At 36.5% G+C, this 23,024-nt stretch overlaps 2 protein-coding genes across 3 annotated transcripts; one reads left to right on the top strand and one right to left on the bottom strand.

Moving 5' to 3' along the window:
• Window positions 1-3,368: 3,368 nt before the first annotated feature.
• LOC120111367 lies at window positions 3,369-8,064 on the bottom strand. The gene is made up of 2 exons (XM_039128343.1): window positions 7,820-8,064; window positions 3,369-3,663 (listed from the first exon to the last, which is right to left on the bottom strand). The coding sequence occupies exons 1-2, from the start codon at window positions 7,922-7,924 to the stop codon at window positions 3,577-3,579; spliced, it is 192 nt and encodes a 63-aa protein (XP_038984271.1). The 5' UTR covers window positions 7,925-8,064; the 3' UTR covers window positions 3,369-3,576.
• Window positions 8,065-9,328: 1,264 nt separating this feature from the next.
• Window positions 9,329-18,771, top strand: LOC120111366 (protein-L-isoaspartate O-methyltransferase-like). Of its 2 annotated transcripts, none has more exons than XM_039128342.1 (4): window positions 9,329-9,587; window positions 12,332-12,602; window positions 16,393-16,557; window positions 18,164-18,605. In XM_039128342.1, exons 1-4 carry the CDS (start codon window positions 9,582-9,584, stop codon window positions 18,412-18,414), a joined length of 693 nt encoding a protein of 230 aa, XP_038984270.1. In that variant the 5' UTR covers window positions 9,329-9,581; the 3' UTR covers window positions 18,415-18,605. The 2 variants fall into 2 exon arrangements, with proteins under 2 accessions (XP_038984270.1, XP_038984269.1); XM_039128341.1 differs by having other exon boundaries at window positions 9,353-9,620; window positions 18,164-18,771.
• Window positions 18,772-23,024: the final 4,253 nt, after the last annotated feature.

Below are 23,024 nucleotides of genomic sequence, written 5' to 3'. Positions count from 1 at the left end.
GAACAACTATTTATTAATGGGCCTCTTTTTATTTCTTAAAAGATCATGGTATCTGCACCTTTTGCTTCTTTTTAGAAAAAAGCAAGAAACTAGAGTAACCAATGAAAGTCTATAGTGCTCCTAAAAAATAAATAGTAAGAGTTTTGGACTTTTCATGGACCCATTGAAACTGATTAAATATCCTAGACTAATAAAATTTTATATATATTCTAATTATGATTTTTAATGGTATTTGTCTTTCATATCATCTTTTCTGTAAAACGGCAAAATCATAATCAGTAATCGTTATGTATTTGGTAATGCTTGGGGTTGGTTTAGAATTTATAGTCATTATTAAAAATTTATTATCCATTGAATTGACTAAAAATTTAGAACTTATAGTTATTATTAAAACTTTGTAGTCATTAATACTTTTTTTAGTATTTTTTATTCCCAAGGCTTAATTAGAATAGCCAAAGCAGACCTTTTCCTCTGCAAGCAGAACAACCATTCCAAGATCTTCTTGTAGTACAGAAAAAGAAAAATAAAGCAACATGATCATGAATTTCATGCTCACCTTCCTGTAATAGAACTTCATACTAAAGTTTTCCAAGAACTCCCTCCATGTGCTATCATTAGCTCAGTAAAAGTTTAAAGATAAAAATTTAAGCATATAAGTTTTGTGCAACATGAGAAGGCAAATTAAATTTTGGTCCACCTACACCAATGCTATACCTCGCACCTTCATACTTTACATCAGCCATTATTTTAGTGCTCACTAAGTATTCATTCGGAAACTTGAGGCAGTCCTTCATGCGGAAGGAAATTCTAGAGATTTATTTTCTAGATCTTCAACCTAGATAGTTCTAATTAGGGGTGTTTTCATTTTTTTTGTTCTTGATAAATATCATGGTATGCTGTTAATAACTAATCATTAGATTCCAAAAAATTAAGTTGTCATCAGACCTTAATGGCTATCACAAGTATTTTGAAACATGAAACTTTAACATAGGAATAGATGCCAACCATCTAAGCTGAGGCTGCCTCATGATCACTTCCTTGCATTTGAATTGATGCTTCTTAGTCACTCATTTGAGAAAAAACCCAGTAGTTATGGACGATATCTCACAATTACAAAGCCACTGTCGGTTGTGGTGGAAGGGTTTTGCTAAACTATTGCAGGCCTATTTGGAAAAAGAATTGGACTGAATTTTCTATTGGATTCATACAGTAGCTAGTTTGCTTAGAACTACAATAAACAGAACCACAAAAACAGACACAGCGTGCCAAGCCTAGCTGTTAATGATAAAGCTCAATTTGTTTTCCACAATTCGCATTCTTCTTTATCTCCTTGAGGAGATGATGCCCAGATATGCTAAATATGACTGTCCTGTGCTTTTCAAAGATAGATTTGCTTTCACTTGTAGATGCTGCAAACTTCATTTGCCAAATAATATGCTCTTATTGTCTGATGCAACTTCTACCCAAGCTGCTTAATTCTTCTCAGGTGTATAAAAAGTTCGGCTGCCTCAAAAACCCAAAGGAGCAATGCTGAAATAACAAGCAAACATCACATACAACCCCTATGAAACAGGGATATCCCATCTAAAATTTCTGCTGCTGGATTGGAAGCTGTCCAGGAGAGTTTTTTCCCTGTACATCATCAATCACTCTGAAAGTTTTCTGCCCGTCCATTCCAGATCCTCCCACCATTCCACTGACTCTTCCTTTATCCTCGGTCCATGCATCACATGCATCCCACCACCACCCTTACCGATGCCCTCTCTCCTCGATTCAAACCAATACAATTGTTATGACTGGTGGTGGTTCAGTGATGTCCTTACAAAGTCTTGAGTTGAGTTGATATCAAATTGTTGTTTGTAGAGAGTGGGAGCATCTACCAGATAAATGCAGGATGAAGGAAAAATTATGTGGACCTAGATTCAACAACTGAAATATCATATTTGTAGGTTTTCTTAAGCTAATAAGAATGCAAGTTTGCCCTCGAGGGTCAAAGCGGTGCGAGGTGGACCTCCTATCTTACTGGAAAAGTGAGGAAAAAAAAGCTGTGTTAGCCACTGAGCATCCACCAGAGTGTTATCATCTTGCTAAAGATGGTATATGGTATGCGTGCATGCGTGCATATACATATATACGTGCACTTGAATATCAAGGAAATCAAATACAGAAATGAGATCAAACAATGAGCAATATATACCAACGGTGCAGTGATCATGGAATGGAACAAGGACCAAAAGCATCTAACCAAGCTTTTTGCAGAGAGTAACAACCACAAACTTACGTATGAGCTATGATGTATATATAATAGAAGATTAAAATAATCGTCTCACAACAACTGAAGAAAGACTTTAAATGAATCCTTTATAACAGCTTACAGCTAATCAGCCAGCCAAAATGCTTCTCCCAACGCTGAATTAAGGAAAAAAATACACGTAGTGATACCCGAAGTAGAAGGTACATCACCTCGAATCAACAAGAATACAAATTATATGCTCATCATTTTAATATCTAGACAGATCGGATAACAAAATATGAACTAAGAATATATTCCTAGGTTTGTACATAAGTTAAACTATACACTAGTTCAAATTAAATTGCCAGGTCTTACATGCACCCAAGCACGCATGTACAGATATGCATATGTACATATATACTACACATACAGTATTTCAGATTAAACTGTAATGTAATATATGCACGCACACATCCATGTATATAGACATACATGTGCACATTCGCACATGTTACATGTGCTCAGCCACATTATTTTCATTTCTAGACAGATCTTGACATATTACTGAATCCATAAACTAATTCAATGTTATCTGTGGCTGATTCTGTTTCAGGGCTAAAGTGGAGCAATACTAACCTGCTTATGCCTGCCAAACACTTTCACAAGCCACTTTATTCCAAAAATAAAATAAGCATTTAAAAATAAATTACCTTTCAAAGATAATCCAGAGTAAACTATTCTAGCATGCAGGATGGAGTGGTTTACTCCGAGTACCAGTGGATCACTCGTACGCTAACCCTCCTACTCCAGGTTAGCTTACTCCACAATCAGACAAATATCACTTCACCCATTTTTTATAGATTAACATGCGGCCAATTATTTACCTATCAATTCGGGTTTGCACATTTTGAAAACATTAGCTGCCTAGAACAAATTATTTATCTTAACCACGAATAAGTACCAGTTATATTATTTATTTTGATTACAAGAAGTCCTTCAATAAATGGTGGCAATACATAATATGACATTTAGTATTCTTTCTTACAAGGTATTCAGTGTTATTCCCCGAAAAAACAATCCATGTCCATAGACGGTAATTGTCAGGTTATAACAATATCATGCAAAACCAATCACATGAACAAAGCAAATGTTATTAGCAATATTAAATATTATACTCTGAGAACTGAAAGAAGGCAACAACATCACAACCCTGAGCTTGAAGCATTTGATAGGCAACCAGCTCAGAAATCCAGCATTGCAACAAAATGATAGTGAAAATAAAGATATTTGAGACTCGAGTTCACAGTATGAAAAGATTATGCATAGTTCACAATACGAAAAGATTATGCAAGTGAATCCCTTTGTTTCGCTTCAGCCAGTAGTTCATCTCTGACCTGCTTGATTGCCATTTCTCTCTCCAGCCTCTCTTTCTGATAGGAACAAATTTAGAAGCACTAATTAGAAAAGCAAGAAACTTTGTTCTTGAGACCCATTTTCCAAAAGGAATCACACAAAACATTGAAGAAAACAATGGATTTGCTTCAAGTATATTGCCATGACCAGTGTTTCAGAATTCCATACAATAAACAAAAAAAGAAAGTAATTATGTCTTCAAGGCACACATGCACATATATCTCATTAAATCATGAAAGAAAAGTAGTTATATAATCATTGATTCTAAAGTATTATAAAAAAATAAATTTAAGACGTGGGTGATCTTAATTTTTGGAATATGTTCCCTTTTTATCAGAAACATGATCCATAATTGTATCAGCTTCTAAAGCACACACCATGTCCCTTTTGCAGATGGTCAGGCGCATTTGCAACACGCAAACAACCAAGAAAGGGAATTTACCCACACTAATTGTTTCTCCATATGACATAGAATAGCCTTTCAATCAAAAAAAAAAAGACATAAAATAACCAGGATGTACAGATGCAAATATAACAATCAGAAGTTCTTAGGTAACAGTCTGATTTGATATCGATAAGAAAACTATAATGTTTCATATTTATTCAATTGTTCACCAAAATTTCCTTCTTGTTAATAGGTATGCAACATATCTTAATATAGATGATTGTTGGAACTTTAAACCTTCATTACTTTCTATCCGGATGCCAAATGTAGTTATTTGGTAGCAATAGACACAGCTAAAGAAGTTAACCTAAGAGACAAGTTTAAGGTCTGTTTGGCATCCTTTTTTTCTGTTTTCTATTTTTAAAAATGAAATCACAGAAACCGAGAAAAAAATTTGGTGTTATTATTTAAATTTTCCATTTCCAAAAGTCAGTTTTATTATTTCTAGAAAAATGAAAGAAATCTTTACTTTCTAGACAAAAACCAGAGTCGCCTTCATCGTTGCAGCCACACTGCCGCCGCCTTCACTACACAACCAATGCCCCCCCCGCCACCACCATCTCCACTAAATCACAGCTATCATTATTGCCTCTGCTGCATCACCGATGTCCCTGCCACCACCTCTACCTCCACAGTCAGTGTCATCACCTTCGCCATACCGTGGTCACACCCGCCACCAACACCACCGACACCTTCATTGCCTCCATCGCTACTACCATCACCTCCCCCACCATGGCCATGTTTATGTTTTAAAAATAATTAACTAGACCAAGCATGTTTATATTTTTTAAAATTTAGAAGAACAAATTTTCGATTTTTCTATTTCTGAAAATAGAAAAAATAATAGTGATGACAGACAACACCTTTATTTTATACTTCAATTTTACTTCATAATTTATAAAAGTAAAATAACTAAAGGACATGGAGTAAGAAAGTTTCAAAAGTACGCATCCAAGCATACATACACACAGACACTAGATGCATGGTCCTAAAATTTTATATCAAGATAATCTAGATTTGTGTAAACAACATTGTCCTAATTAAACAGAGTGAAAGAACTTGTTATCATATCAAGCAATGCCCTCTGCAGCTAAAAGAGAAAAGGGTCACAATATTTAAGGTTTATAAGAATTAATTGATCCTCTATGAAACTATAATCAAACAACCAAAGTTTTGATTTGAACATTTCTTTTATGAGTTTAGGAATTAAGAAGTGGCTATCAGAATTAAAATAGTTTCTTAATAATGTTTATAATGTATTCCACATAACGCTTTAAGGGCCTATTTGGACACCAAAAAATCTTAGCATCCCATGAAGTCTTCTTGGTGTGGCTTTGGTTCCAACTGTTTCCTTTATAAGTATGTTGGAAAGGAGTTGGTTCAAAGAGATGGGAACAGCCGACAACAACTAATCCTTATTTTTCAGGGACAAGTAATCTCTTTTCCAAGGTGATATTTCTTATCCCTAGAAAAGTAGATTAGCTATGGCCCACTTGCCCAATCTCTTTGAACCACCTGGCTTCCACCATATTTGTAAAGGAAATGGTTGAACAGAAGTCCCACCGAGAAGAATATACCAAACACGAGATCTTATAGCATGCAAACAAGCCATAACATAAACTGCGATCTAATATGATCCTTTGAATTTTTTAAGCAACACTAAATTATGGATCTGCAAATTTAATAGCTCTAGAGTTATTTGCGATCAATTTTGCAACTTTACCATAAAATATAGTATTTATTTTTCTTTAACACCATCCTTTACATTTTTGACAATGAACAAAATCAAATATCATCACATTTATCTGATCACACTGCTTCATATTTCCTTCAAGACATGCTGCATAAACTATAGCACCTAATTTCATTGATCAGTTGTTCCCTTTTTCCTTACTTCTTTCCCTTTCAATTATAATCCTATCATCCCATGCATGTCGCGAACATTTATTTGACTAATATTTGAACATGTTATGGCTAATATTTGCTAAACTACATGAAAAGGGTTCGGACAAATTTGTGTTTGAACCAAACTCCTGACAGAAGGGGGGGAATTAATATAGCACAAATGTAGAAGCAATGCAACTTCATGGAGAATCAAGTTCATGGAGTTAAAAAAGGGTGATTTAGAATTCAAGCATATTTCTTTTATTTTGGTTTGTATAGAGTTGACTTTAAATTTTTAATTGTTTAGCGGTCTGTAATTTTTAAATTTAAGAAACATTTATGTCAGTTTCAATATATTTTTTTTGTTTAAAATTTCATTTTATGTTTTCCAAAAATAAGTTCAGGTACTATTCCAGGAAAACATTTTTTGGGGCCATAATATGAGTCTTAAATCCATTTTGGTTAAAATTATTTGTAATTTTAGGTTTCAAGATAAGATACATTTTTTTTGATGTGTTGGTGTGTTAAAGGATGTTACTTCAACAAATTTACCACAAACTAAAAGAGACAAACAAGATTAGAGATATAAATTGTCTTTTACATTACCTTCAGTTTAAACTAATGTTCTTTACCAGTTTTGTCAAACTAAATCAAAAATAGACTAGATAAAGTATAGGAATATAAAAACATCGAGCTAATGTATACAAAAAGTGTATGAAACAAAATGAATCATTCTTCTTCTACCATCTTCCTCTATTTTCCTTAACTTCTGGTTGATCTTTTTCAACCCATCACCGATCTATTGCCTCTAGGCCATGGCTGCATTCCTTATGACCAGAGACTTTAGCAGCATATTAAGAAAATGAAAACTGAAATATTTTCTTGAATCTAGGTTTTGCATGGTAGGCTCAATTAGGATAGCATTACATCATATAAGAATTTAAAGATAAAACCCTTGGTAGAGTCCTTGCCATTAGCCCTAGGGTCTTTACAGAAGCTTCATTACTAACAGTTACTTCTCCCTCTTAGGCGACTTTGGCTTTGTCCATATATATGCCATTCGCAATGCTTCCCACCAAATTACTCCTTTGAATTTCCAATCATAAGATTTGTGCAAATCTATCAAATCCATGTGCAACCTAATTCGTTAAAGATTTAAATTTTCCTATAATTTCTCCGTGGAAAAGGAAAAATTCAAAGGTTGACTTTCCTAGCAAAGGAGAAATTAGGGTTTCAGTTAGTCCTCATTGCTCATCTCAACCTTGAGTACCCTCTCCTAAATCTTCTCCCTGTATAAGATGGAATCTCCATAGTAATTGGATTACTCGATAAAATCGCCTCGCTTTCCTTCCAAATTAGCATCATTTCCCTTCCCCACATCTAGCCAAAACAAACCCAATTAATCTCACAATTCTCCATGCTCCTATAACTTCAAAGTTACCAATACCCATGCTGGCTTAAACCACCTCCAAATTCGAATCTAACTGATCTCTATTAACCATTTCCCCGACACACCATCCAATATCTGGACCCTGCCAGATTCACAACTTCACAAAGACAAAAAAAGCGTCATCGTCATGCATCTTCACTAGTCTGCAGGCAAATCACACACAATGTTTTTCCTGAGCGCTTCAACGCTCTACAACTTAACAATCACACGAACGAGGACAAAAAAAATTAGCAATACATCGATTTGCAAAGAATAAATCGACAGTGATTCGAAAGGAATAACAATCTACAACTTTGTTAAACAACTAAACCTTAATAAATTAGGGGAAAAAAACAAGGGAAAGAAAAGGAGAAAGAAAAAATGCAGAAAGGGGGAGGGAGAAGGGGAGACTCACCTTCTCGTCTTGGTGGAGGGCGATCCAGACGTGAACTTTGTCCATGGACTGCCAGAAGAGGAAGGCCCCGAAGGTCATCGCGAAATACGTCGCCACCTTCACCATCGTCGGAATCGGTCGGCTCGCTCTCTACCTCCTCCTCGCCCGATTCGCTTCGTCCCCCGTTTTTATTTCTCTGGAATGGCCGCGAAGGCGTCTTATTAGATCGCGTCGCCCTATCGAAGGCCTCGTGACGGCATCTTAAATCTTACGGAAACAAGCCAAGCGCTTCGAGGTCCGGCCCGAAACCTGCGGTTAAGATTCGGAAAGCCTGATCCAACAGGCACTGGGGGGTCCGAATGTTATATCAATCATCAAATCCAATGTTGCTAGCTGAAGTTTTGCGTTTATATCTTATATCAGCTATATAATCTAATGTTACTAACTATAGTTTTGCATATATATTTTGTATTTATTATCGAATCAAATGTTACTAACTGCAGTCTTGTGTTTATATTTTATATCAAGGTCGGCGGAACCGTTCCGAACCGAATTATTCTGGCCGATTCGAATCGTACCGGTAGGTCACCGGTACAATTCCGGCGACGGAAACAAAACTTGTTATCAGAGCCAGAGAAGAAGAAGAAAAGAAAGAGCAAGCAGAGGAGAGAGGGCTAGAGGAGGGTGGTAGGTCACCGGTACAATTTCAGCAACGGAAACAAAGCTTGTTATCAGAGCCAGAGAAGAAGAAGAAAAGAAAGAGCGAGCAGAGGAGAGAGGGCCGGAGGAGGGTGGTGGGGGTCGGCATAATACATTAATATAGGTGCTATTAATATCGTTGTTTGCATGGCAAATGGAGACACTTCACAAATTAAACATTCATTTTAGATATATATATTAGTGTATAACATGCTTGACGTGCATTTAGTTTGTTAAAAGTTTGTTTAATCTTACTTGACCTATTTAATAAATAAACTTTGTAGGTTGGGTCAGATTACCTGCTTGATAAACACATTGGGTTCAGATTTAAAATTTGATCTATTTAATAAACATGTTGGATTTGGATCGACGAATTTTTGATCTAACTCATATTCGACCCAGCCCGCATCAAAACCAACCTAACCCGATTGCCACCCTACCTTGAAAGTCATCATGAAATTTGTCGCCACTCTCACCGTCGCTAGAATTATCATAGGTCCAACGATGGCATATTGCAACAACAGACAACCTCTTTTAGGTCAGTCCTTTGAGATTTGGAAAGTCTAATCTAATGGGTACCAAGTGGGATCTAAATATTAAATGGATCAAGTCATAATCTAATTTAATTATTAAACGGCTCATAAATGAGTTAAAGATTTGAATTTGAACCTAACCCATTTAATAAATAGATTTAGATGGGTTTATCCATTAACACCTAAACTGTTATGCTTAAAGTGGATCATTGGTGGATTAGATTAGATGGATTGGATCATAGATGATCACTTCTAATCAGAGCGTCCAAGCCACTGTGGGAAGGCATCCAAGAAAAAGGCGAAGTGGCGGCAGCGATGGACGTATAAAGAAAAACGCACGCCGACTTTAGCAAAAAGAAAAAAGAAGAGAAAAGAAACGCACGCCGTCGCGTACGCCGGACGCTGCTGCTGGGCCTGTGCTCTGCTGAGGAATCCGGTGCTGCTCTCCACTCTTCCTCTTATCCGCGATCTCCCATCCTTTCTCGCCCCTCTCCCTCTCTTCTTCTTCGGAACATCTCTGGTCCTTCTCCGGGATCCATCAATTTTTTCGAATGGAGGTACTTCGCTTGCTCTTTAATCGATTCTTCGGCGTAAGTGGACTTTTTCGTCCCCGATTTCTATTTCTTGTTAGGGTTTCTTTTTCTCCTGTTTCTTGAGTGCTTTTTTTCTCCTTGATTTCTCAGGATCTATCGTGTTTTCACGGTAGAATTTTGAGACGCAGGAACACACACCTATAGCATATCTGAAATTTATGAGTTTGTTTGCGAAAATCTTGTTTGTTCTTAAACTTGATTTCTTGCAAGCGATATGAGGGGTTCTCGCATTTAAGAGGGAAAAAGAAAAGAGTACCAGATGATGAATTAAAACGGGCCTAAGTAGGCTCACATAAAATTTCCTAGCGAGCACGTACAATAACTTATTAAATTTTAGAGTGAGGTTAACATACATAGCATGATTGCAAAGATAAGGAATCAGTAATCGAATTTTCAAATCTTGTAACTTTAATGTATTGATTATTTCATTTCATGGTCAGCGTGTTTTTGGTGGTATATTATAGCCAACTTAATTGCCGAACTAGCATCTGGACTGCTTAGCTCAGAATTTTTTCTTGTGAAAGATCTCGGCAATGCGAATGATATTGTCTGTGTTCATAATTTTCAAAAACTCACATAACTGAAGATGAGTTGGGATGAGTTTTAGATTAGGAACTTTGAGCTTGGAATATCCTGCAATCTCCATTCAATTTCATGTTTTTCAAAATCTAAATGATTGTGAAATTGCACGCTGCCTAATTTGCTTCCTAATGCCAAAATGATCTAATATAAATCACGAACTCATGATGGTAGGAATATTGCATAGTGGGGCTCTTTTGTTTAAAGGAGTTGAAACCTAGGATCAAGTAGGGGTATCTACCAAAGTTCACTATGTCGGTACTGGACGCCATACCGATACTATCCTATTATAATATCGATACACCCAATAGTGGGGCCGATTCGGTGTATCGAGTGTCGGTGTGGCCACCGGCCCTCCATACTGTGTACCGATTTAGTCGGTACGCATTGGTATTGATTGGTACGACAAACCTTGGTGTCTATTGTTGTGAAGGTTAGGATCCTCTGGGATTGATTGGAGCTAGTCAAGATGATTTGCAACAACAAATGCACAATGAATTACAAGATTACAAGATAAACTTGTAAAAGTTTTGTCAGCAATTAAAATTTCTAAGGCCTTCTTATGGTAAAGCATATCTCAAAGGAGAAGAATAATTTTACAGAATAGCTGGCATCTATGAGCTACCAATCCTGATAAACTACTTCTATGAATGATTATAATCCTTTCGAGTCAAAGTTTTGTTTCACTTACACCCTACAGACGTAAACATTTTGTAATTTGTAATATATTGTCCTCAGTCTCTCACAAGGGAAAAATCAAAGAAAAGAAAATGTAAAGAAACAAGAGGATATTTTTAAAGAATTGAAAGGAACAAAAAATATCAAGTGCTTCTTTGGTTAAATATGATTGGCATGGTATTAGTGATTATGATGTTGGAAGAGAAAACACTATCTCTTCATGCAGCCTGAAAAATCACCTTCTTGAATTACAAGACCAGCAATTTAGAGGTTAAGTGGATTAGGTCATGGAGCTTGCAGGTCAATTTGCAACATATATACAAAATCACCTTCTTGAATTGCAGGACCAGCAATTTAGAGGTTAAGTGGATTAGGTCATAGAGCTTGCAGGTCAATGTGCAACATCTATTTGTCATGAACTGGTGAGGTTATGATATTGTTTTGAGGTTATAGACTAATAGAGGTATCGAATAAAAATTAGAGAATAATACATTCCACAACATCTACACCTTACTCTTCAATAACAAACTCTTGACTCCACAAATATTGCCTCCTGAAGCATCTATTCGGATGTATTATTCTTAAAAGTAATTCTTACGCCATCCTATAAGTGCCATGATTGTTAATTTGTGGTCCAAACAAGGATTCTAGAGTCACATCTATTCTTAAAAAATGGTAAATTTTGACATTGTGAAGTTTAGGAACATAGAAATCCATTTTTGCCTCTAATTGTGTTCCCTATAAGTCCCAGAGTAATTATATGTAATCTAGGAGTCCTTTTTTGGTGTTAAATCATTACTTTAGAGTTCTTTTGCTGTACGAAAATAGGGGTATAAGTAAAATGACGAAATTACGAGGACTTATTGGTTGCCTTTAACATAGTATTTTCTTTTGTAGTGGACTTTTTCTTCTTTCTCCCACCAAGGGACATCTTTTTTCTTCTCTTCACATCTCACCCTGTGCCACATGCTATACAGCTCAACAGTTTTATATTACGATGGATATCCAACTTTAGCAAGCTACTTTTTATGTTTGAAAGAACTAGCAAATGGACATGATATCCATTTTAAAATAAGAGTACTTTGGTTCAATGATACTTTAAATCAAACTGTTAACTTATTTAACTTAAGAAGTTATGTTGATCTGTTGATTATCCTTCTCATATTTATAAATTTTTTTAGTTGTAAAGAGATATTGTTATTGGCGAGAAAGTTCTTATATGAGTGCTAGTGCACACCATACCTATTTGATGCTGCCTAAGCTCTGTCCATTTTGGTTTTTTTATACTCTTGTTTTGCATAGTTTAATTATTAATTTGTAAATCATGAGATTGTTCTCTTTTGCTCTTTTTTTTTTTGTCAATAGTCTCTTGCTAATGATAAGAGAGCAGGTATGCATTGATATTTTTGGAGGATCATCTGCCTTAATGCTCTTCTCCTTTTTTAATATAGCATTTTTGGACTAGTGGACCAAGCGATAAAAATAAAGCAATGGTGGAGTATTTGCAGCAATATGGAATAATCAAATCAAAGAAAGTGGCAGAAGTAATGGAGGCAATTGATAGGGGTTTATTTGTACCTGCTGGAAACCCACCCTATGTTGATAGCCCTATGCAAATAGGTTATAATGCAACTATATCAGCACCTCATATGCACGCAACTTGTCTAGAACTGTTAAAAGAACATCTGCAGCCAGGAATGCATGCTTTGGATGTTGGTTCAGGTGCTCTACTCAGACATGATATGTTATTATGCTGTATGATACCTGCATTGTCGGTTTAATGTTGTCATAGGGCATAGAAACAAACATGGCTTTTTTTTTATCTTTGCAATTTCGTACATTCTATTTACTCTGCATGATGATGTTTTTAGATATTATATTTGCTATCCAAGCTTTCTCAAAATCTGCAGACTACAGGCTTCATTTACATTGCTAAACTGTCATATGTATACATGCTGAGCCAACGTTACTTCATAGTGAGATTTGATATTCAGTTGAAATGGAGAAGTCAATTCCCTATGTATATTAATTACATTATTGTTGCATCTGCTGCTACATATTTTACATTAACTGAAATGGTTCCACACCAGTATTCTTGTCTGTCTTATATTCTGTAAAAGCTTTATTAACCTTATTTTTTGTAGATGGATAATTGGGGAGAATCCCAAACTTCATGTTTTATGCTTGCATCATTTTATTCGGCAATGCGTTGAGGCTACTTAAATTTTCTTCTTCCATACTTTTTAAAGGGTGGCCATTCATGGGAGGAAAATATATTATTATTTGGTTGAAAATCGACTGTTGTCTCCTAGCATGAACCTTGCATGAGTAAAGTTTCATCCAACCTGACCCAATTTTTTTTTTTTGCACTGGAATGGGTCAGTGTAGCATGAGTGGCAGCGTAAAGGCATATTATAATTGTAGCTTCTGACAGTTGCTGACGCAGCTATTTTGCTTAGCAGTCATATTAATGGGGTGCTTTTAATCAACTATCATATTTCTTCTGTCAGGACTAGAAATGAATAGTTTAACTAAAACGATATATTTTTGTTAACTTGTTCCTTTTAAGCTATGAAAAGTGTTTTTTTCTCTATAGAAGTGTTAAAAAGTCATTATAATGAATATACACAGCATATAACTTTTTTGGAAATCACCCATTTAGCATATAGTTTGTATGAAAATTAACAAACAGGAGTGGTAGCTACACTTGTTTGTTTGAAACTTTGTACTCAAAATGTGTGCTATATACTAATATCTGCCTTGAGAATTGGCTTTATTGTTTAGAAACTCAACTAGAGCAGAGCAAAGCAATTTATCAAGCTTGTTTTTGAACATTTCTGATTGAAACATAGACCAAAATGAGCTTATTTTTCAGTGATGATTTTGACTATTGCCAAGAGGGATCCACTTTTGATTTGTCTGAGATGCAGAATTTACCTTGAATACTGATCACTTTTCATTATCTGCCTTTTTTTACCATTCTCAATAGCAGATCCTCCACTGTAGGCTGTGTAATATTTCCTTTTTCCTTTAGTTCATTTGGTGAAATTTGTTTGCCTTGTAGCATCTTTATTACTTACTTTCCCTGTAACTTTTTTTTTGAATATTTTATTTTTAAAATAAACTCTTAATCCGATTTTACTATTTTGTTCTATTTGGCCAAAACCATCTGCAATGGAAAAAATACTTGAACTTTGAATCTTAAGACTACGTCAAATGTGCTTTAGAACTGATTTTTTTTATATCGTGCTCATTCTACTTTAGGATATGTATAATTTAACTTATATTGACCTTATGATTTTTGCAATAAAAATGTTTTACATCGTGGTCCATTGGCTTTAAGACTTATGATTTATCTTGTTTTGGCATTATGTTTGTTTGTTCCAGTAAGATTCAATTCGATTCTATTTATGGATTATGCTCATCCATTAGTGGATATTAGAGTTGAGTGATGAGGATATCCTCCATGGAGAAGATTTAAACCTGCTTTCTGATGTCATGAAAGAAAAACAACTTTTGGGAGTAGTTTTGGAGGCACTTGAGATGTTAACTTGCAGAAAGAAATATATATGTTGCCAATGCTTGTGCCCTGCCATGGGAAAAAGGGAAACAAGGTTGACATCAGCTGGAAACTTGCATGTATGAAAATCTGCAATAACAATCCCTGAGGACATTTCAGACTTCTGATTTCACTTTCCACTGATGTGCAACATTTCCAGTGTTGTTTTTATGCATGAAAAGTGGAGGTTGACTTCTAGATTTTTTTTCAATTGAAAAGAAAAATTAAGTCCAAAGTATGAGCTATTATCTAATTTGGCATGTTAGGGTGTCCCTGAGAGTGTCCAAGCAGTGAAGCTTGGTTGCAAAAAAGTGCAAAGGTGTTCAGGGCTAGGGAGGGCACCTCAATCCGAGTAGGGTGTAAACGAGCTAAACATGAGCAAGTTGAGGCCATCTCAGTCTTGGCTTGGAATTCTAGATGAGCAACTCGAGCGCAGCTCAGGCTCAAGTCCAGCTGGAAATATTAAGCTTGAGCTTGCTTCATTGTGATGTCAAGCCATCTCAAGCGTCGCAGGTCGGGCTTCATATGGAATCTGACTACACCATCATCTTCCAACAAAAGGTAAAAAAAATAAAACCTCCTCCCATCTCTTTCGACATCTACAGCTCTTCCTCTACGAACAACCTTACCACCTTAGGCATTGAAGTTGTGATGAAAGAGGAGTTGGTCCTTCATTAGATTGATGCCCCGCCAAGGGGATCGCCACCCTCATGACTTGGGTTTTGGAGATAGGAGAAGGCCAGAGCCTTCACCATAGAGTCGGGACTGGAGAGTGAGAGGAATAGCCATCATGAGACTAGGAGGGAGGCGATCTTGTGGGGAAGTCTGAGGTGGAGGTGGTTGTGTTGATTTGGAGTTTGGAGAGAGGACAGTAAAACTGATTGGGGTGAATGGTCTGGAGCAGTCGAGAAAGAGATGGAACAGAAAGGGCCAAAGGCATTTTCTTTTGGGGTTCTATAATTTCCTTCCATTGATAGGGGCTGCTAGATCTTAATCTAATGCTTCTACTGTTAGATCTCTATTTTTTGTCTAAATAGTGGAGCCATTGGATTAAGATCTAACGGCTGAGTTAATTCCTTCTTCAAATAATTTATAGAAAGACACTAATAAATATAAAACAATATTTTTTATTAAATTATAATTATTTATTATTTTTAATATTTTGAGATATATCAAACTCAATACAAGTGAGCTCGGTCTGACTTTTATTCATCTCATTTAAATTTAGAGCTCAAAATTGTAGTTCATATTCAACTCATTTGTTAAAACAAGCAAGCCAGTGGTGACCTAACTTCTGAGCCAAACATGAGCTGCTCACGAACAGCTCATTTATTTGATAGCCCTATGTCCAACATAGATTTAGTGAAGAAGCAGCATGACATGGCTAGGGTATACCTTGGACAGCAACAAATGATGAAAGACTCATAAAGCTGGACTCAACTACTACAGATTGGATAAGATTTGTTGACTATGGCTATGGTATGTACATAAGCATCCGTTTGCACATAGTACATACATATGTTCTTATATGCATGTACATAAACATGTATGTATGTATGCATGCTCTCGTGCCTACATGTATGAATTGTATGCAAATGTGCGGGCATGCATGTGCATATGTGCGCTCATGTGCTTCTGAATGTGTTATCTGTGTTCATGATTTGGTTCTTGCATTGGTCATTAGTACATTTTGCTGGTTCATTTGACCGTTATTTACTCTAAAAAGCAAAGCATTATATCAGGGGAAAATGTTTGTCCATAAGTAAATCTGCCAGGCATTCCTTATGCTTATATTACATATATATTGGCTAATAATTTTGTTTGAGCTCGTTATTCATAAAATTTTAAAAGTAATGATTGGAGTTATAATAGTAGAATAATTAAAGATTGTCCCCTGTTTCATTGGGTTTTATGACTTCAATAATTATTTTTCCATTTTGTGTTATTTTGCAGGGACTGGGTACCTAACAGCATGCTTTGCAATGATGGTCGGACCTGAAGGTCGTGCCGTAGGTGTTGAACACATTCCTGAGCTGGTTACTTCTTCCATTGAGAATATCAAGAAAAGTGCAGCAGCATCATTGTTGAAAGAAGGTTCTCTTTCTGTACATGTTACTGGTATGTTCTTCTAAATCAGACTACAATTGAGGGGGTTACCTTGTTTCTGGCATGCTATTTATGAGGTTTCCTTGTCATATAATTACGAACTATTCAAAAAACTGAAGGAAATGCAGGAAGATAACAGTTTGACATGTAGGAAATAGTTTTAATTTTTAATCATATATAGGATTTATTTTTAAGGTGAATTTTGGATCGCCCTGAAAGGCTTAAGATTGTTTAATTTAAGTCAAAAGAGTCTGAATACATGCATTTATGGATGGGAGTAGTCTTTAATATGGCCGAGTTTCTGTTTGATTAGGATTTCTTTTAGGAGTGAAGTTATATATTAGTTAGAAACTTAGAATCCTAGGTTCTGGGTCAGTGAGGTGGGAATCCTTGTAGATTCTAAATAAATTGCTTTAGGATTTTTAGGTAAATAGGTGCCTATAAGTAGTGGTCTATGAAGAGCGGCAAATCTGTTATGGTTAATGGTTTTTTCTGATAAAGAAATTAAAGATCTGGATGTTTCTTTTCCTCTTTATGTGCCTTTGCTGCTCTTTTCCTCCTCCCCCTTTAGATAAATCACTCCATATTCTTTATTTTGTCCCATCTTCTATGGCGATAATTCTTCTTTTTTTCTGGCTGTTTATCATTGCAATCTACAACCAACAGTTCTTATCTGATCTGAAAGTTAATTTAGTAATAAAACCCTTCCAGAAAAAAGTGCAAGCAAACTCCGAACCTAAACTAGATAATCCTACTAGCTCTTGATGTGGTTTTTGGTGTGGATACACTAAATCACAAGCGAAATAACCAAATAACATGGGTTTTGCTTCTAGAATTCATGATCTTCTTGTGTCTGTTACGCAATGTGATCCTATTTATATTGAATTTCGGTTCAACCCTTTCCTGAAATTTTAGCTTTGGTCTTACTGTTGCATGAGCTCCCAGGTTTGTTGCAGTTTTTTATATTTTTCTTCTTTAAATGGCTAATATGCATCGCTGCTGAATGATGCAGTAAAAGACATTTAAGCCCAAATTTAAGTGAACTTGCTAGGAAAGATGTTGAAATGCTTGTGACAGCAGAAGGTGTGGTCCTTTTTTATCAAGGAATGGTCACAAAAAAAGACCTGTATAAAGACAACAGATGGGGCGAGGTTTGTATGTTAAAGTTATTTTTATGGTATCAAAGTTGGTTTATATTTTCACTCTGATCCTCTTTTTCGCAGTTGGTCTCTTACTGGATAATATCTGCACCTTATAGGTTTTCTTTCACACAATCCACTTTACCAGTTTTGTGTTTGCATCACTATGTACTACCTTAAGAGATGGTATTCTTGTATGGGCAAGGTTGACAAATAGAGCTACAATCAACTTTGACATTTGAAGAATAGCAAGTTAGCTTAATGCTATTAAAAAACTTGGTGGAATCCAGACTATGTTGAATTGATGAAGTTTGATAATGAACTGGCGGATTTTCTAGTCCTACAACAGATTATAAGAAGTTGATGTATATTTGGAATCTTCTCTCCAGCTCGGAATTTTTTGCTGCTATGCACTATTTAGATCTGCTTCTTTATTTAATATTATCTTTGTTTTATTTTGACTTACCCACTGGCTGCAGATGGAAGGTTGGGTTGGCCAGAACTGGCACCATATGATGCCATCCATGTTGGTGCTGCAGCACCTGAGATACCTCAACCACTTGTTGAGCAGTTGAAGCCTGGTGGCAGGATGGTGATCCCTGTTGGCACCCTTTTCCAGGATCTGAAGGTAGTTGATAAGAAGCTGGATGGTTCTATCAATGTTAGAAGCGAAACATCTGTACGATATGTTCCACTCACAAGTCGAGCAGCCCAGCTACATAATTACTGAGGGTAATTACTTCTGTGAATTTTATGATATGCCAATGCTAGCAACGATATCATCTTTGTTTGAATGTCATGTCAAGTCTACGAGACATAGTGAAACTGAAACCAGGGACCATGACGCCTCTGGTCACCTAGAGTATGGTTGAAAGCAACTATGGCCATCATCCAACGAAAAGAGATGCTTGTACAGCTTAATAAGATTGTACAATATACTATAGTGTTTGCAGGTTGTGGTTTATTATCACATGCAAGTCGGTCAATCTTATCTGGTTGCTCTGAACATTGTGATGACCAAGTTAAATTGCACGTACTTGTAAATATTGCTTGTCGTATCCAATGATAAAGATGTGCTTTACTGCTATATTCTTGTTTAGTAAGGCAGAAAAGGTATCTGAGGGCTTTCCTAAAATCGTAGTGTGAGTACATGCAATCATTGTGTACCATGAGATCTCCTTGCTCTAGGTGGATAGCTGGTTTGCTTCTTAGTTGACCTCATCTAAGATGCAATTGACATTCATAGACCTAAGAAATTCATAATCTTTGCAAGCCCCTGATCTCTTGTAATGCAAGGTTTGCAAGCCTCTGATATCTTGTAACGCAAGGTTTGTATCCGTAATTTTCCTTCCTTCCTTGATTTTCAGTAGAGAAAAAAAAAAGAACTAATTCTCCTGGCTTTAATTGCCTTCCAGGCTTCTGTGAAAGCTCTGAAGCTATAATTGGCTGCTTCAAATTGGTAACATGCTGTATTATGTGTTTTATCTTGGCTGCTTCAAATTGGCAGCATGCTGTATTATGTGTTTTATCTCTCTGCTTGTCGTGGTGCTCTTTGGTTTGTCAACATATGAACTGTTCGTCAAATTTTCTGGTGTTGATGGTGTTCAGAACATGCAGCGGCCGGTGACGATGATCAGTTCCAGCTAAATACCTAGTAGGCATTTGAAAGGCCTAACATCAACATTCAATGCATCTCAACTTTCATTTTCCTGGTGCAAAATTAGGCATTGGATTCGAAGCATTTGGGCAAGGGGATCAAGCAATTTAAGTACCGTTGGACAGTGTTTCAGATTACAAATAGTTCTTTGGTTGGTCAAGGAGGCATTTTATGCTCTCAGTGTACTCATGGTTTGAGATACATTAGAAGATGGAGTTTGATCTGAATAGGAGCTTCTTCCAGTGATCTAATCCCTGGTCGAGTGGTGGATAAGGGAAGGTTACCAACCAGCCACACACCATCAAAAAATAAAATAAAAGAAATAAAAAAGGATAACTTTTGTTTGGCCAAAGGGAAAAAAATTGGGTAACTTTGATTGGTCTCTTCTGTGCCCCATCTTGCCTCTGCTGGTTCTTGGTTTTGCATCTTCTTTGATCTTGGACTAATGGATGTCTCTACTCAATTATGCAGCAATTGCCTCCTTAGCCAGCTCTGACATTGTCTCCCGTTGTCATTGAGCTCTCTGGAAATCTACTCCTCTCTTTTGTTTTATTTTTTCCTGCTATTCTAATTGGTGATCTATTTTTGTTTCAAGGACTTTGATCTTCCCATCCCATGGTTGTCCCCAGCCATCACAGGCATCCACCGGCATTCATCCCCAATTTCCCTACCTCTCTCAGCCTCCAAGGAGGAGAGGTATTTTAAGGTCCCTTACCATCTCTTTTGCCATCCCATCGGTGCTGGCCAAAATGGATCCCCTTTTGCATGGCTGCTCTTCCTGGTGATCAATATATCGGAAATTTCACTTTGATTCCATTTTTGTTATATGCTATTGTCGCAAACATTGTTGTCCCTCGTGGTTAAATAACGATGTTGACTTAAACCATGCCTAACTTTAGACTTTGGGGTGTCCGAGGAAAAACTCTCTTCAAGTTGAAATTTTTAAAACTCTATGCATAATAAGAGTTTCGTGTACTTCAAAATCTAAATTTATACTAGATTTTGGTCATAAAAAAAAATATAAAAAAATGCTTAGATTAAGAATGCAATATAACGGATAAATTTTAAACAGCTTTATGAAGAAGGCATATTAGTGTTTTGCCCATGCTTTCATCATCTCATATCTCTTTAGCAATCACATACTTTTGCATGTGCTATAACTAGCTTTAACAAAAACATGATATGAACCCTTTTTTTAATAATGTAAGAACACTGCCTCCCCTATAAGTGTGTGTTCCAAGATTGAAGAGATTAGGAGAAGACATGCCATGATTCAGCTAAAATATATTAGTCGATGGGACCAAAAACATGTAGCAGCCAAAAGAAGAGGTCGGTTTTCTACAATAGGGGTTTTGGTAAAGTTAATAATGTCGAGAAATCCGTTTCTCTCCTGGATTGATTTTTTATAGATGAGATGCGGTCAACCAAAAAGGAAAAGGGACTCTAGATTCAAGAATATCCCAGTAGACGTCATAGTTGAACTCTTTTAAATTGGTTGGACTAAAGCAGCTAAATTTTAACTGGCTCAATTCTCATCAATAGCAATAGTTGAATTATCAAAACCTCCTTCTATTTGGACTTCAAATTAAATAGCCAATGTTGCTTTTATCTTGCCCCATACCAAAGTCCCCTTCAACTATCTCCTGCGGATATGATTGGGTATGCACGATAAGCATGATCTAAAACGATTCACAATCAGGAGTATTTTTCCTCGTACGCCTCGAATCGCTTAACCTTCTTTTATAAAACTGGGTTCCAGCACCTGCTTCTTCATCCTTTGTATCTTATTTGTCAATACAACCATGAAGCCTGAGTCTCCATCGTCCGGACCAATGGCCGAAAGGGTTGGGGAAAGGAGGGAACGTCTAGAAAAGTCCGGTATTCCTCTGGTCGCTTAATGTTAGGACTCATTTATGTAAATAGCCGGATCTTTGAGGATAAAGAGCAGCACCCAAGGTCAGTGTATGAGACGGCTAGGAACATTTGAGGCTTCCATCTAGCTTTTTACGGTGGCCAGATTGACTCTTGTTTTCTGGCAGCCCCCATCATTTAGTTTTCTCAAGGTAAAACTTCGACAAGAGTATCTCAGATGGTAGTAATAGAGAAGGAGTGAACTTTATGATCAGAGATCATAAATCCAAGTTCATTATAGCCGGCAGTCGGCGCACAGCCGAGGAGTCAGTCCTCGGAGTCTCTTCCCTTTTCCTTTCATATTTCTCTTCATTACAAAGAGATCTTTCTATACCAATGGTCAAATTTTAGGACTTATGCGTGGGACAATCTCAATGCTCACTGTCGTTGGTCCTCCAGTTCGCTTGTGTAGGACCACTAGGTTGACTACATCACAATCTATAAAAATTCTATCTAGGAGAGGAACAGATTTCTCGACATTATCAACTTTTCCAAACCCCTCTCGTAGAAAACCGATCTCTTCTTTTGGCTGCTACGTGTTTTTGGTCCCGATCAATCTATACATTTTAGTTGATTCATGGCATGTCTTCTCTTTAGTCTCTTTGATCTTGGAGTCCTATTCAACCTCCAGCCGACTGATGAGGAGTTTTCAGCAACTCCCAGGTCAAAGTTCCTTTCCACAACTTCAGTCTTCATTTAGTAGAATCAGCCATCTACATCACTAATATTGATACCTACGGTGACCGTACTGGCCCTGTCTCATACAAGACTCCGTGGCCTCTTACAGTTTTACCTAGTGTAGGTCTGTAAAGCAGTTAGGTGGTCAAAGCTCATCTTAGACCTTACCGCAACATTGACTAAAAGTTTCTGCTTTTGATGATTAAATATAACTAGATGTTGTATATTAAATTGCATGTCATCACATATATGGTCAAAATTTGTCGGCAAATTCTTTTTTTCTATTAAAAAAATTCTTTTATCACATACTTAGGCAAGCTCATTGCAAAAGTGAATGCGTTGTTATTAATGAACGTTGACCACTGCAAGCATATGCCCCTAGCTATCTGTATTATTTATGATTCGGACAAGTGGAAGTGTTTTAGAGCTTAATTTACGATTTGGAAGTATTTGTTTGTATGTGATGAATATCTTGTTGAAATTTGACACTGTTAGCTCATTTCACATATATATTTATAAAGTTTTGGACAGAAAATTTTCTTAACTATTTCAAGATCGATTCCTAATCGTGTCCTTGCTGGTGTTTTTTCCCACATCTGTTTAGCTCTTTAATCATTCGGTATTGACTCTGAACTGTAGAGAGGTGTTTGGACAATATTCTCAAACCGTAATGGACCATATTTTGGACGATGGCAAGGTAACGTTGAGTCGTAATTATCGCTGCTGCTGCTTTTTTTTTTTGGTCAAACTGAGTGCTGGATTTATTTCCTTTAATTTCCAACTTGCTTGATCTCTTGTTTTAAGTATAATGAATGCCTGTTGATTTTGATTTTAATCTCAAACACAGCTACACCCCTTTTTAGCTGCAATGATTCAAGCAATACTATTGTTTCCTTGTGAAAAAATGTGTAAGGCCGACGAATTTCCTAAAACAATATGGAAGCTTGAAGAACTTTTATAGCCCGAACCAAACATTGTCCTCCACCAACCATGCAGAAGAGTTTGGAATTTGGCCATGGTAAATTCTTCTTGTCAGATCACCATACTCTCTCAAGGCAGCAACCTCACCTGTTCTTGCTGGAGAGTTTGGGACA

The sequence above is a fragment of the Phoenix dactylifera genome, chromosome 7 (genome assembly GCF_009389715.1).
Source record: "Phoenix dactylifera cultivar Barhee BC4 chromosome 7, palm_55x_up_171113_PBpolish2nd_filt_p, whole genome shotgun sequence".
Lineage (NCBI taxonomy): Eukaryota > Viridiplantae > Streptophyta > Magnoliopsida > Arecales > Arecaceae > Phoenix > Phoenix dactylifera.
Note: the sequence above shows the minus strand (reverse complement) of the source record. Positions and strands in the feature narration are given on the sequence as shown.

What these genes read in the sequence shown, in the direction of transcription:
- LOC120111367 (XM_039128343.1), bottom strand. Translation starts at nt 7,924, where the DNA reads ATGGTGAAGGTGGCGACGTATTTCGCGATGACCTTCGGGGCCTTCCTC. An exon ending in CCCTCCACCAAGACGAGAAG is followed by an intron (nt 3,664 to 7,819) that starts GTGAGTCTCCCC and finishes TGTTCCTATCAG; the next exon opens with AAAGAGAGGCTGGAGAGAGA.
- LOC120111366 (XM_039128341.1), top strand. Translation starts at nt 9,582, where the DNA reads ATGGAGGTACTTCGCTTGCTCTTTAATCGATTCTTCGGC. An exon ending in TCTTTAATCGATTCTTCGGC is followed by an intron (nt 9,621 to 12,331) that starts GTAAGTGGACTT and finishes TTTTTAATATAG; the next exon opens with CATTTTTGGACTAGTGGACC. An exon ending in TCTTTCTGTACATGTTACTG is followed by an intron (nt 16,558 to 18,163) that starts GTATGTTCTTCT and finishes CACTGGCTGCAG; the next exon opens with ATGGAAGGTTGGGTTGGCCA.